This window comes from Neomonachus schauinslandi, chromosome 7, assembly GCF_002201575.2.
Source record: "Neomonachus schauinslandi chromosome 7, ASM220157v2, whole genome shotgun sequence".
Taxonomy (NCBI): Eukaryota; Metazoa; Chordata; class Mammalia; order Carnivora; family Phocidae; genus Neomonachus; species Neomonachus schauinslandi.
The window spans coordinates 27,254,649-27,268,110 of NC_058409.1; the positions used below are offsets into that span (position 1 = coordinate 27,254,649).

At 54.1% G+C, this 13,462-nt stretch overlaps 1 protein-coding gene across 1 annotated transcript in view; it reads left to right on the forward strand.

The window, feature by feature from the left end:
- Positions 1-3,486: 3,486 nt before the first annotated feature.
- Positions 3,487-13,462, forward strand: part of TGFBI (transforming growth factor beta induced) — a 32,047-nt gene continuing 22,071 nt past the window's right edge. The window contains exons 1-2 of the mRNA XM_021701748.2: positions 3,487-3,658; positions 8,661-8,759. Of these exons, the coding sequence (XP_021557423.1) occupies positions 3,525-3,658; positions 8,661-8,759 (233 nt within the window). The 5' untranslated portion in view covers positions 3,487-3,524. The remainder of the gene's footprint in view (positions 3,659-8,660; positions 8,760-13,462) is intronic.

Here is a 13,462-nt window from a genome sequence, read left to right on the forward strand (position 1 = left end):
AGCAATTCATATTTATTGGCCGCTTTACTCGAGTTATATAATGTAATCTACCCTAAAGTCCTGTGAGGTAGGTTTTATTAGCATGTCTATGAGATAAGTAGCAACTGAAGCTCAGAGGAGTTGAACAACTTACCCAAGGCCACACAGTTTATAAGTAGGGGGACTGGGATTTGAACTCAGGCCACCTGCCTCCAGCACCTGGACTCCACAGCTCTGCTCTACCAATGCCGTTACTTAGGCAAGGCTGGCTATCTACCTGGGTCCCTGGTGTAGGGACTCCCGCGACAAAGGTGAACCATCAAGCAAAATCGCCAAGGGCCACTTCCCACCTTTCCTTCCCAGAAACTTCCTATTGTTTCTTACCCTACCGTTGTTGTCAAAACCACCCCACACTTATAAAGGAGTTATTTTACAGCAGCTCAGGCTCAGATGCCTGTCCATGGAGGCTGCTATGTGCTCAGACCTCAGTCCAGCCAATGCAGCCTTCCCAGCTGGTGATCTGAGCAGCCATCCAGACTGACTCACTGAGTGGGGTCATTGCCAAAGAAACCTCTCTCTTTGTGTGACCATGGCTGAGCAGAAAGTCAACAGATAGGATTTTTTGGTGTGGAAATCATCAAAATCATTCTTCCTATCCTGTTCTCTGGATTTTCTCCCAGAGGCTCCAGAAAAAAAGGAAATGATAATAAACCCCACAATGAGGAAAAGAATTCACAGATCAAGAAGAGCTAAATCCCAGAGCTCGAACCCAGAACCCAAGGCAGCAGGAGAGACATTCTCCTCTCTCGGAAAGTTGTTTTTGAGAAAGTTCATTTATTCCAGGCTGAGGTATGTGCTTGATAGTGCTCACCAGCGGGCAGAATGAGCCCTATCTGGATAGAGATAGGCAAAGGGAATAGTTTCCCCAAAGTGGCAGAGGCCCCCACAGCTATCCAGGAGAGTGAATGTCCCACCCCTTCCTTCTGGGGAGATGGGGGGTGGGGAGATAGGGAGGCCATCAGGGAAGGACCTGGCTCTCCCCAAGGTCAAGGCCATCCCACATCATCCCCTAGTCTTCAATGCAGAAGATACAAGTTGGGGTTCCAGGAAACTCTCTATAGCCTTCTGGTCTTTGGTTTCCCGAGTGCCAACCAGAGGCTAGAACCCACTCAGTGATAGGATCCAGCTGGAACTGTCTGCCCCACCTGGCAGTGGTGGTGGCTCACTGAAATCCTCCTCTCCACTGGCCTCTCTGCAAGGTTCCTTCTCTGCCTGTCCCTCGGCCTCTCAGATGGATCCTCCCCAGGGCTTGGACCTGCTTCCTCTTCTCCCTTCTCCTTGCTTTTCCTCCTTCTCTTTTCCAACAGAGGTGCCCCAGAGACCTCGTCTAGTCCACCACACATGCTAGTGTGGTGACTCAGATCTGTATCTCCGGTCCTCACGCCTCCCCTGGACTCCAGCCCTGCGAAGGCACCTCCTTCCAGGATCTCTCCACCTGGAAATATAGGTGGCTCAGCAGGCATGATGTGAACACACCCGGAGTCACGCCTCACTCCCCACTGGCACCCCAATGTGCGCCTTCCCAGTGTGCTCATCACGCACCCAGTCATCCCATCTACAAGCCTTGGTTGTCTCTTACCACCTGCCTCACTCCCTTACTCTCCAATGCCCACGGGATTTCCAAATCTAGTCAATGCTACCCTGCAATCTCCCTGAAACCTGTCCTCTCCTCCCTACTCCCTCTGTTCCCCCAAGTCAGGCCCCCAATAGCTTTTACTGCCCTATAAATAGGAGGTGCCCCTGCCCCCATCCCCTCAACTGCTCTGCTCCATGACTCTCCCTGTACCCCCTACTCTGATTATCCCTCTTTTTCTTCCTTTCCATCAGCGTTCTAACATGTCCAAGCCTCTTTTGATTTTGTCTTCCCCTGACTTTCCCCTTCCCCTTCCCTTTCCAGACAAGATTCTTGAAAGAATCGTCTATACTCAGTACTTGCGTCTCCACCCCACCTGCCCTCTGTCAAACCACCACAGTCTGGCTTCAGCCATCCTGCTGCCCACAGCCAAGTCCCCAGGGGCTCTCTGTTTGCAACACAGCAGGCTCTTCGGGTCTGTCATGTGGGCAACATAACTGCGAACAGCCCCTCCTTGTGGGCCCCCCTCCCCAGTGACAGCAGCACACTCCCCCTCTCCATCTGCTCCCGTCAGCTCCATCACCTGCTTTGTGGCTGCTCCGTGCCCTGTGTCCTCACCATCATGGCCATCACCCATCTCCTGCTCTGTCTGCCCTCCCCAAGAGTTCATGCACTCCCACAGCTTTGGCTTCACTTGTGCCCAGGGTGACTCCCACATGTGAATCTCCACCCCCTCTCTCCTGGAGAGCCACATCCTACGTCCAGCTGTCTGTGGGACACTCCACCTGGATGAATCACAAGCACCTCAAACTCAGTGTGTCCAAAACTACTTACCCTCTCCTGGCAAACCTGCAACCCCGTCCGTGTCCCTTATTGTAAAAATGCTATGGCTACCCACCAAGATGCCCGTGCCAAGAGCACCTTAGTCATTGTGCCTCCTCCTTCTCCCCTCCTTCTTACAGCCTCCCAAGTTCTGCTGAGTCTGTTACCTCCTACACACCCCCCGGGTTTGCCCACCTCTCTGCATGCCCACCTCCACCACTGATGGTCCAGCTCTCATGTGGCCGCCCTCCTAGTCACCTGACCTTGCCTCCAGTCTGGCCCTGCTTTATCTGAGCGTCTCTTAGCCTGTTCCTGACACTGATCATGTCATTTGCCTGATTAATTTGATGATTAATAGGTGCTTGGGCGAATACTGATGGCCCCTCCCATGTGAGGATTTGCAGAGGTGCTCAGAGCTCCTCCAGGGCAGAAATCTTGCCCCTTCCATCTCTTTGCAGCATCTGTAAGGCACAGAGTATTGCAGAGAGGTTTACGGAAAGAGAATGAGTGTGCACCAAGGTGAGGGACCCCCCCCCCCCGCCCCGGCTCCGGGGGTTCCGAGGGTAGCTTAGCGTCCAACAAAACCTGCCGCAGATATTTTTGGCTTCCGTCAATCCTAAGGTTTACTCCTTACCTAACTTTCAGTTAGCAAGCCAGGGGTGAGGGCTGTTTCCCAAACGCAGAGGCAAGTGTCAAGGGAGTGCGGTGAGCATCCCCAGTGCCCTACTCTCCCAGAGTTTTGTAGCCAGAGGAGGCCAGGGAGGGATCTCTGGGCTGGGGCGCTGCAGGCCCGGAGGAGAGAGAGGTGTGAGGAGCCCGGCCCCGCCGCCCCTCACCCCCCGCTGCCAGCACCCCCCCTTCCCACCGGAGGGCCGGTGGCCCCTGGGGAGGGCGCCGCGGGGGGGAGCGCGGGCCGGGGGCTGGGGGGGCCGCGCAGCGGGGGGGGGGGGGGGGGCCTGGCGCGGCCGGAGGCGGGGGCGGCGGGCGCCCAGCTTCCCCGCCCCTCGCGGCCGCTCCCTCCCGCTCGCCGCCTACTTAACCTGGCCCGCGGCGGCGCTCTCACTTCCCGAGGTCCGCGGCCTCTTGCTCCATGGCGCTCCTCGTGCGGCTGCTGCCCCTCGCCCTGGCGCTGGCCCTGGGCCCCGCCGCCACCCTGGCGGGCCCCGCCAAGTCGCCCTACCAGCTGGTGCTGCAGCACAGCAGGCTCCGGGGCCGCCAGCACGGGTAAGCCGGCCGCCGCGCTGGGGGGTGGCCGCGGGCCGGGCCGGGGGCGCGCGCGGGACAAAGCGCAAACGCAAAGCAGGCGGCACGGGCGCCGGGAGGGACCGGCCCCGCACGGGGTGGACCGGAGGCGGTGGGGGGACCCGGAGGGCACGTCCGCCGGGGAGGCTTTGTAGAGGAAGGGATGGGAGAGCTGACCAGCAACACTCCCCATCGGGCCAAGAGCGCTGGACGGCCAGGGCTTTCAGCTTCCTCTCCCAGGAGGAGGAAGGGGGAGTTGGCGGCTCTGCCCAGAATAACCGTGGAAAGGTGGCCAGGGCAGAGAGGAAGCCCACCAGCAGGACACATATTCCAGTGGGGCCAGGGCTTGTCCGGAGAGCGTCTTCACAGGTGGCACTGGGCCACACAAGCTGGCAGCGACCAAAGCCCATAGGCTCCTGTTCACCTGGCCAGGCTCTGCGCCCACCACCAGGCACCTCATCTCCCCTGTCAGATGAAGAGCAGAATTCCATGCCCCACCCCCCCACCCCCCCACGGTACAGACTGGGAAACCGAGTCTGGAGAGGACACATCACTTTCCTACAGTCCTACAGCCAAGATTGGAATCTGCCTTAAAACAGTAGCTGGGATGATAAATGTGGAACATTATCATTGTGGATATTCCTCTGAGACACTGACCATGTGTTGGCTTTCGGTGGTAAACCCAGGCAGAGGGTCTGACCTGGTAAAGACCCCGGCCCAGATCCAGACAGGGATGGCTAGCACTTCTACATCCCGAACTAAGCCATCGTGCCTCACACTTAACCAGGCTTGGCCATAGCTTCCAGCCGACCTGGTTGCATCAACTCTTCTTTCACAAGGAGGTAAAACTGTATGTGGATAACGTCACATGGTAGCCCACATGCCCCTGGGCCTTAGCAGGAGCTCAGATGCCATTGGGTCTGGCATTGGAACCCAGTAGTGCCTGGACTGCCACACGACTGGACCAATGTGTACTCAAGTCAAACTCACTGTTGGGGGTGACTAGAGTTGACTTCAGAGGCCTTAAAAAGCCTTGGCTCCCCACCCTGAGGAGGACCCTGGGTGTGGGTGCAGGCTGCCCCGCATCGGGAGTAGTCGTCCTTGTGCCCTCTGCCTGTGGCCTTATATATGGGCTTACTTGGCCCATCAGGTGCACCCCTCCTGAGTGGAATGAAGGCAGGGTGAGCCGCAGCCTCAGTGCCCTCCTGGAAAGAGTAGAGCACTAGGGCATGCCCAGGGGTCTTTAGGGCAGGGGCAGAATCACCTTGGACTTAGGCTGTGTGTGCAGAAGGGTGAGGGGCCAGCTCAGGAAGGTGAGGGGCCTATGAGGCATAAAAGTCCAAATGTGTGCCACTGGTTTTCTCATTGTCTGTGCCCAGCTCACCTTTGTCCTCCTGCCTTTCTTGCCAAAGAAGTGTGTTCTGCTCAGGTGCCACAGTCTGCCTGGGAGGTTTCTGTTCCCTCCGTATCTTAGCCACTAAGTCAGGAGAAGATCCGGATAGCGTGCCCTGCAGCACTGTCACCCAGAATGGTGTCTCTGTGCACACCACAGTGAAGCTTCCCCAAAGGGGTTGCTGGGCTTCCACCAAGAATCATCTCTACAGAAAACCTCCTTCCCTTGGGAGCCCAGAAGAGACACTGACCACCTGGAAAATACTGTTTTTTTTTTTTTTTTTAAGATTTTATTTATTTATTCATGAGAGACAGAGAGAGAGAGAGAGGCAAAGGGAGAAGCAGGCTCCCAAGGAGCAGGGAGCCTGTTGCGGGACTGGATCCCAGGACCCTGGGATCATGACCTGAGCCGAAGGCAGACGCTTAACCATCTGAGCCACCCAGGCGCCCAAAAATACTGGTTTTTTAATTTAATTAATTTTTTTTTGCAAAGCAAGTGTTCTTTATTATGAATTTCAGATATTAGATCAACTTCCTCTGTACCCCTACTCCCCATCCTCTGCAGGCTGATCCTGTTGTGGCCCTTCTTAGGGTGCCATAGGAAAGGCCTGTAGAGATCTGTGATGGGCAGAATGGTCTGAGAAGTCACGCCTGCACCCCCTCCCCAGTAAAGTGTGGGTGCGCGGGCAGATGAACTGTGACAAAATGGTTGTAGGCACGGTTGCGTTTTACTGTGACCTCAGTGTCCCCGAAGGTACCACGGGTCTGCCCGGCCTTGCACATGGGTGTGGTGCCCTGTGCAAAAGGCATGACCTTGTTCAAGCTCCAACCCTCCATTCACAGTGAGAAGTGGTGAAAAGGGAAGAAAAATCTCTGCTGTTTTAAGGCCATGCAGTGTGCTCCAAGACCTGAGGCAGAGCCAGCAAGCGTGCCTTGACCATGCACGTGCGCACGGCGCTCCATCACCCCACACCCCGTTGCTTGCGTCTTCACCACCACCCGGGAGATCTGCTGTTCATGTTCCCATTTTACAGATGGAGAAGTCGCAGCTTAGTGGGATGGCGTGACTTAGTTCCAGTGCAGAGAGCTGTTGGGAGAGTAGAGACTGTGACGTGCTCTCCTGACTCCCGGCTGCACCCATGTTGCTATAGAGAGGGAAAAAAATACTGACAGAGAAATAAAAATGCATTTGCACTTCTGACTATCTATCCGCCTCCCAAACTGGACTGGATTTCCTGAAGCACTTGATTCTCAAATCCAAGTTGAACAGCAGAGCTGTTGTGCTGGAGGCAGAAGGCCCAGAAATGGCTAGGTCATCTCGATTAAACTTCAGCCTAGATTTCCTGTGCCTACAGCCCCCCCCCCCCCCCCCCCCTGCTGGGGGGGGGACCCCCCCCCACCCCTGCCCCCAACCTCCGCTCCTGTCTCAAAGGGCTGAAGCAGTGGAAACACTCCACAGAGGAATGTTGGAGCCACATCCACAAGAGACTCACTGAAGATTCGCCAACCGCCTACGGAAAGTTGCAGGGAATTCATTGACAGTAATTGTTTCCTGCTCGGTCTCATAGAAGAGCTTCTGAGATTGTACAGCAACAAACAGTACCTAAGGCTGGAGCATGGCCAGTGGGGACTCACCGGGGTTATTTGGGGACGGCTGTAATCTCTGAATCCCAGGCAGCCAACAGAGGAGCAAAGGAGCTTCTGTTAGAATCCTCTGGAGGCTGTGGGCATCTGGTCAGACCCAGTTAGGGCTAAGGGGACACAGGGCTTACCCCTAACTTCCCTTGCCCTCCGCTTCCTACACCGACTCACTGATACGTAGTGTGCCTCCTTGGGCCACTCATCTGTGCCTCCTGAGCCACAAACTGGGCAAGAGGTGACATCCATGTGGGAGAAGAGAGGGCAGAGAAGTGAAGTGTCAGTGCGCCCTCCTACACAATAACCTGACTCAGTATTTGAGAACTGCCCACGTTCCCACAGCTAGCAGGCCGGGGGGATGGTGGGCACAGCTCTTGCTGAAGTAGCCCTGTCTTCCTGGCAGCAAGTGATGGCTACAGAGTGCATTTTTAAAGTAGTAGAGGAGCTGAGATGTAAGAGTGACATTTCTCAGGACAGAGAGGTTTTGTGGAAGCCTCAGGCTTTTTGCTCTGCTTTCCTCTGACTTGTGTTTCGGCCAATGAACTTCCTGCCTCAGGTCAGGAAGACCCCCTTCCAGATGTCACCACGCAGCCACAGCTAGGTCCTTTCCCCACGGGCTCCTAAGGGCGATCCTGCCACCGCATGGCCTGAGCATGGTCTGGATCATGACTTGGTACATTGATTAAAAAACACAGAAACCAACCCCCGTAGCTGTGGGAAGGAAGGCTTCTCAGCAGAATCGTGGGCATTGCAGTCGGCTTTTCCAGAGTTCCCGAGGACTCCTCTGAGTGGGTGGTCCTGGGAGCAGTATTTTCAGCAAGGCCATTCCAAACTCTTTCTTCACCCCGACCCAGTGCTAGGCCCCATCTGGGACGTAAAAGAAAGAACAAGGTGGGGAACCTTGTTCCTTGGAGGGTCATCGGAGAGAAGAGAGATACGTCCTCTGATCAGTGTTAGATTCTGTTTGGTACCAAGCATCAAACAAGGGCCATATTCCAGGTCAGAGATGCACGGAAGAGTGTCACCTGGGGCCCTGGAGGAAGGCTTTCTGGGGACAGCGGACTCAGGCTGGGGTCTAAATAGTGAATGATGGAGAGTCCAGTGGGAGAGCATCTCCTAACGAGGTCCTGACCACAGTCAGCATGGCTGTGTTCAGAGCCAAGTTCCTGGCCTGGGGACGCAGAGTATGTCTGTGTGGACCTGCCTGGGAGGTGCCAGGTCCAGACCTTGGCCTCCCCTCATGACAGTGGGGCTGGCTCTGTGCCCCAGGAGGCTGGGTTAGAGCCTGTGGACCTGTGGACATTTTGGCTCAGTGGGGGCTGGGGGTACAGAGAAAGGCTGGGAGCTTCCCTCAAATCTGCCTTGCTTAGCAAACATACTCCTTGGCTCATTGTCTCAATCTGTAGCATGTGATCTAAACATTTTGAGACACTTTTTATCTACGCATACCAAATACCTGTGTCAAAGAAGGATCCTTACGTGAAACGATGTCAGCATGTGAGATACACTTTGATGGGGCACCTGGGTGGCTCAGTCGTTAAGTGTCTGCCTTCGGCTCAGGTCATGATTCCAGATCCTGGGATTGAGCCCCGCATCGGGCTCCCTGCTCCGCGGGAAGCCTGCTTCTCTCTCTCACACTCCCCCTGCTTGTGTTCCCTCTCTCGCTGTGTCTCTCTCTCTGTCAAATAAATAAATAAAATCTTAAAAAAAAAAAAAAAAAGAGATACACTTTGACAGTATTTAATGTGGTAGGAAACTTGCAGGGGAATAGAAATTGCTAGAGACAGTTTCCACCCCTGAAGTACCCCCCTGAAACCATCACTGAAGTGACTGTATAACTTCTCCACGTCTAGAACATTCTCATGACCTGGGAGGAGGGCCCACGTGGGGGGAAGGGCATGGTGGTGGGGTAGCCATGCTGCCCATCTTTCTAATACGGCTGCTTTCATCTCAGGCCCAACGTGTGTGCTGTGCAGAAGCTCATCGGCACCAACAAGAAGTACTTCACCAACTGCAAGCAGTGGTACCAGAGGAAAATCTGTGGCAAATCCACGTGAGTGTCTGTGGCCGCTCGAGACTGAGAGGCCGCCCTGCGCATAGGGGAGCTGTGGGGCCCCTGGGCCTGGGCCGGCCTTCTGAAAGGTTAGGCCTCGGCAGGAGTCATGGAGGTGCTTGTGCAGACGTGTCGGGGAGCTGTGTGCTCGGGAGTGGCGTTTTGAGTAAGCCGGCCAGTGTGGGTTTGTATTTTCAAGGCTCCTGACAAGACTTGGATGCATTTTTCAGGGCTGATGTGGGATTATAAGAAGCATGAAATGTGTGGGTGTGGGTGTATGCACGCGCACGCGCTTCTCCATCCTCACTAAGTGGTACCAAGTAAGTGGAGGTGCCCCCGGCCTGTATCTCTAAGAAAGAAAGCCCGTTGGTGACCTTACACACCACTCTGCTCTGCCATCAGAGGGCAAACACCCCCAAAAGACGGAGTGCCTAGAAATGAGCACGTTAGGAGGCAGCAAAGCATCGGCTCAGCCTCCTGATTCCAAGGCTGGCTCTGCCCTTAGCTGGGCAGGTTGCTTCACAGCTGCAGCCCTCCCTGCCTCATCTGCCAGATGGGGATGATAAAGGACTTCCTTTCTGGATCCGGGATCATCACGAGGACTGAACGCAGTGACGCAGACACGAGGCCGGATGAGGTGCCCTGCACGTAGTAAGTGCTTAGTAGGTGCTACGTGCTGTTCTTGCAGATCTGGGCCATGCAGACAGAAGTGAGAGCGCCAACGGCGTGGGGCCCCGGGTGCCTCCTGCAGGCTTCGCTGGTGCCTCTGGCTACATCCGGGGAGGTGGCATTCGCCCCAGCGGCCCTGCTGCCCGGTGGAAACAGGGTGGCATGCGTGTTCTCACAGAATTCCTGGGCAACCTAGTTCTGTTTTGGCACCAAGAGTCAACCAATGGCCCTCTGCTGTAGACAGGAAGAAGTGCTATGAGAAACCTCCCAAGCCACTTGGGAGGGCCTGACCTTCCCCTTGGGTGCAGAATAGGGGGATTAATAATCTCTAAGCCACTGTCTCCAACTCTTTCCCATGTTAGGGATTTTTAAATGTATTGCCTGGGACATGGCTTTTGAGTAGACCTCTCTTCCCACTCCATGACCTGCCGAAGGAAGGGAAAATGCTCTTTCCTGAAAATGGATATAGAAAATAAATAGCCCAACCTGTGACCCTGATTGTCTTAGGCAATTAGGGATCCTGGCACGAATCAAGAGAAATTGGGGATCATGGGATCAAGCGGCCCCCTGGGAGCTTGTGTAGGGCAGATCCGTGACTGCTGGCTCCTGCTTGACCATGCCCAACCTCAAAGGTGAGGGCTGAGTGAACTAAGAGGACACACCTTCTGGGTTCAGTGCATCAACACCCAGCAGTAATTCTTGCTGCTGTGGACAAAAAGAGATTATGCGAGTTCTATACCATACGTTCTTCCTTGGTGCCCCCAGTTAAACAAACAAAAAAACAGTTTCTAGTACTGTTGGATTTTTCCCCTGTGTGTATATTATCTACTCAGTCAAACAGTTAATTAATTACTTAATTAAACATAGGCCACACCTAATTGCTTCTCGGAAGGTGACCAAAGACCTGTGCCAAGCAAACAGCTCTTCTCCATCTCAGAGTGCTGGGTTTCAAGAGTTGCACATTTTTGTTAGTCCTGGTTTCCCTAAAAATGAGACCTGCTTGTGACGTTGGGGTGGCATTGGCTATGGCATTTTGGGTGGCCTTGTGTGGAAGCATTTGCCTCACCGGTTAACAGTAGCTTGCTAACATTCCTCGGCAGTTCCCCGGCTGAGAGCGCTGTCAGTAATGAGTCATCTTGGCTTCCCGGCTCTCGGTACCTACACACTTCTCCATCTGTGTGCCAGGACGGGGTGCAGGCCGCACAGCTGTGTGTTGGCAAATGTTCTTGATGACCCATTCTTCCCTCTAGGCAGGCTTGGCTTTGAGACAGTGCTGATGTGGGGGTGGGGGGGGCAGCCTCACACCAGTGAGCAAAGGGGGAGCCCGGGAGAGAAGTGAGGTGGGTGGGCAGTGGGTGGGGAAGAGGGGTAGTGTGGGGTCAGATAGTCGCAGCCTCTGAGCTGATCTGAGAAAGCCACAAGGGCATGGTGTGCACATTCAACTCTTCCATGTGGCCATTGCTTTGGGCAACTTCAAAAAAAGAGGAAATGAGGCTAGGAAAGCATGAGTTGATAGAAAACTTCATGATCCAGGACAAGAGGGTCCCTTCCTGGAACATCACATGCAATATTGGGAAGGTGGAGCTGACTTGGAAGGGGTCCAGAGGACTCAGGGAGGGAAAGGGGAACCCATCCTCATTGTTGAACTGAGATGGAGTAGCCTTGCTCTTCACTCCTGGACAGGGCCCAAGGCCCATGAGAGAGCTGCGATCTGTCCCCCAGAAATTCAGTGCCACAGGTTGTCAGGAAGGGAGTGTGGGGGGGGGGGCTGTGTTGGCTGGAGTTGACATCACCCTCATGAAAATGGGTCCTGAGGTGCATTTATTGGGGTGAAGACCAGACTGGGAAATGGGGAGCATAGTTGCGGTTGAAGCAAACAGGACCGTCTCCGCATGGGGTCAACTGGGCAGTGAGAACTTTCTCAACAAGACTCTAGGGAAGAGGCTGGAGCAGAGGTGTGTGTTGGGGTGCAAGGAAGTGAAGTGTCACAGGGCAGGAGACAGCACAGGTCCCCTAAGGGCCCAGGTCTGGAAGAAGAATTTAAATTTGAAAGCAGACAAGTGGCACCAAGACCAGGGCCACAGGGGGAAGACTTTGCAGTGTCCAGTCCCACAGAGATCCAGGGGCCTGGACCCATTTGTCTGCTTCTGTGAGGCCCTGGATTCCCAACTCCATGGAGGAAGGGAGGGGACTGGCCACACTCTGCACTTTGGTCAGAGGACACTACGTTGTCCGTAGACAGTGGCTTTTCTGCAGTTCCAAAGAGAAGAACCAGAGTCTTTGGTGCTACTTGTCAAGCCTGCCATATAGATTTTATTACAGGAAGTGGTTACCAGTGGGCCCCTCTTTAGCGACTTGAGTGAATTTTATTACTTGGAAATACACACTGGCTTTTATTCCAGATCCTAAAGAGCACCAGAGTGATACAAGAGCTAATCAAGCAAAGAGGGCCTGGCGGGAGACAGCATCCCACTCTGTGATTCCAGGCCCCAGTCTGATCCGTCACCATAAAAACTTTATGTGCAGCAGCTTGCGCGACGGGGCAGGAAATTGTGGTCAGGAAGCCTTGCTGCCTCCCGACAGGCCTCCTTTGTGTGAGCCCCACAAGAGGGAGGCCTGCTTCACAGCCAAGTCGGGTCGGAGTTGACATCACGGGGAGGTAGTAGTCATAGCTGGAGCTCAGACATCATAACGTGGCAGGGGAGCGAGCAGGTAGGGGTGGTAGCTGTCCATTCCGGAAGTCTTGGGGTTATTTCATGAGCAGCAACACAAACATGAGCTCCGTAGCCATTCTGCAAAGCCAAGATGAGCTGGTAGCACACAGCCCTTTCTCTAGGAGCCAGCCTTGGTCTGCCCAAGGGCTGAGATATTAATACTTCTTCAGCCCTGCGTTAGAGCTTGGAGATTCAATTCTAGCAAAGGCAGCTGGGGTATGGCTGAGCCTGTCCCTCAGCCGGCACAGCCCTTTCCAGCGTCTCATGCCGGCAGGGCACCCAGGGACATCTGCTGTGAAGCTGTCCCCTCTCCCACAACCTTGGTCCCACAAGGAGGGTGAGAAGCCAGCCAGGGATGCCAGGCTCTCCCCACACCCAGAGCAGCACTTCCTTCCCTGTTTCATATTCCTTGTGCAGCCACCTGGGACCCCATGGATAATGTGTTTCAAAATAACTGAGATTTGACATACACTGATCACCAGGGGTTCGCCCAACACCTTTGTGGTACAGGATTTCCTGAAGGTTCTGTCCCACTCTGTAACTTCAAGGAGGTAGCTTAGCTGACAGGGGATTTTGTTCTGGTGAGTATTTCCATGGATCCCTGTAGCATCTAGGGTCCTGCCCTGTGGTGAGCAGAATAACAGCTCCCTAAAGATGTCCACATCCTAATCCCTGAACCTGTAACTAAAGGAAAATGAGCCTTTGCTGATATGATTAGGTTAAGGATCTTGGGAGGGGAAGATTATCCTGGGTTATCTGGTGAGCTCTGTGTCATCCTAAGGGTCCTTATAAGAGGGAGGCAGGAAGGTCAGAGTCAGAGAAGGAGATGAAGTTGGAGTGATGTGACCACAGGCCAAGAAGTGCACACAGGCCTCCAGAAGCTGGAAGAGACAAGGGATAGCTTCTCCCCTAGAGTCTCTAAAAGGAACGCAGCCTTTCATTTTAGCCTTATAAGGCTGCTTTCTGGCTCTGACATCCAGAGTTTTAAGGTGATAACTTTGTGTTGTTCTAAGCCACTAACTCTGGGATTATTTGTTACTGCAGCAATGGGAAACCGATGCAGGCCCTGTCTGTTGCGTTCGGTAGGTTGCATTTTATGGGGGATTCGTTTATCACACTGACCTGATCAGTAGCCTCATGCAGGATGTTGCGTTCAATGAAGTTGTTAACCTAACTACAATTTTCAACTTTATACCTGAAGTTTAAAAAAACAAAACAAAACAACTGAGCACTTAGTAAATATCAAGCATTTGTGAAGTTCTTTTCATATGTGAGCCCATAGAATTCCCATAGTCACCCTATGAGAGCAGTATGATTATT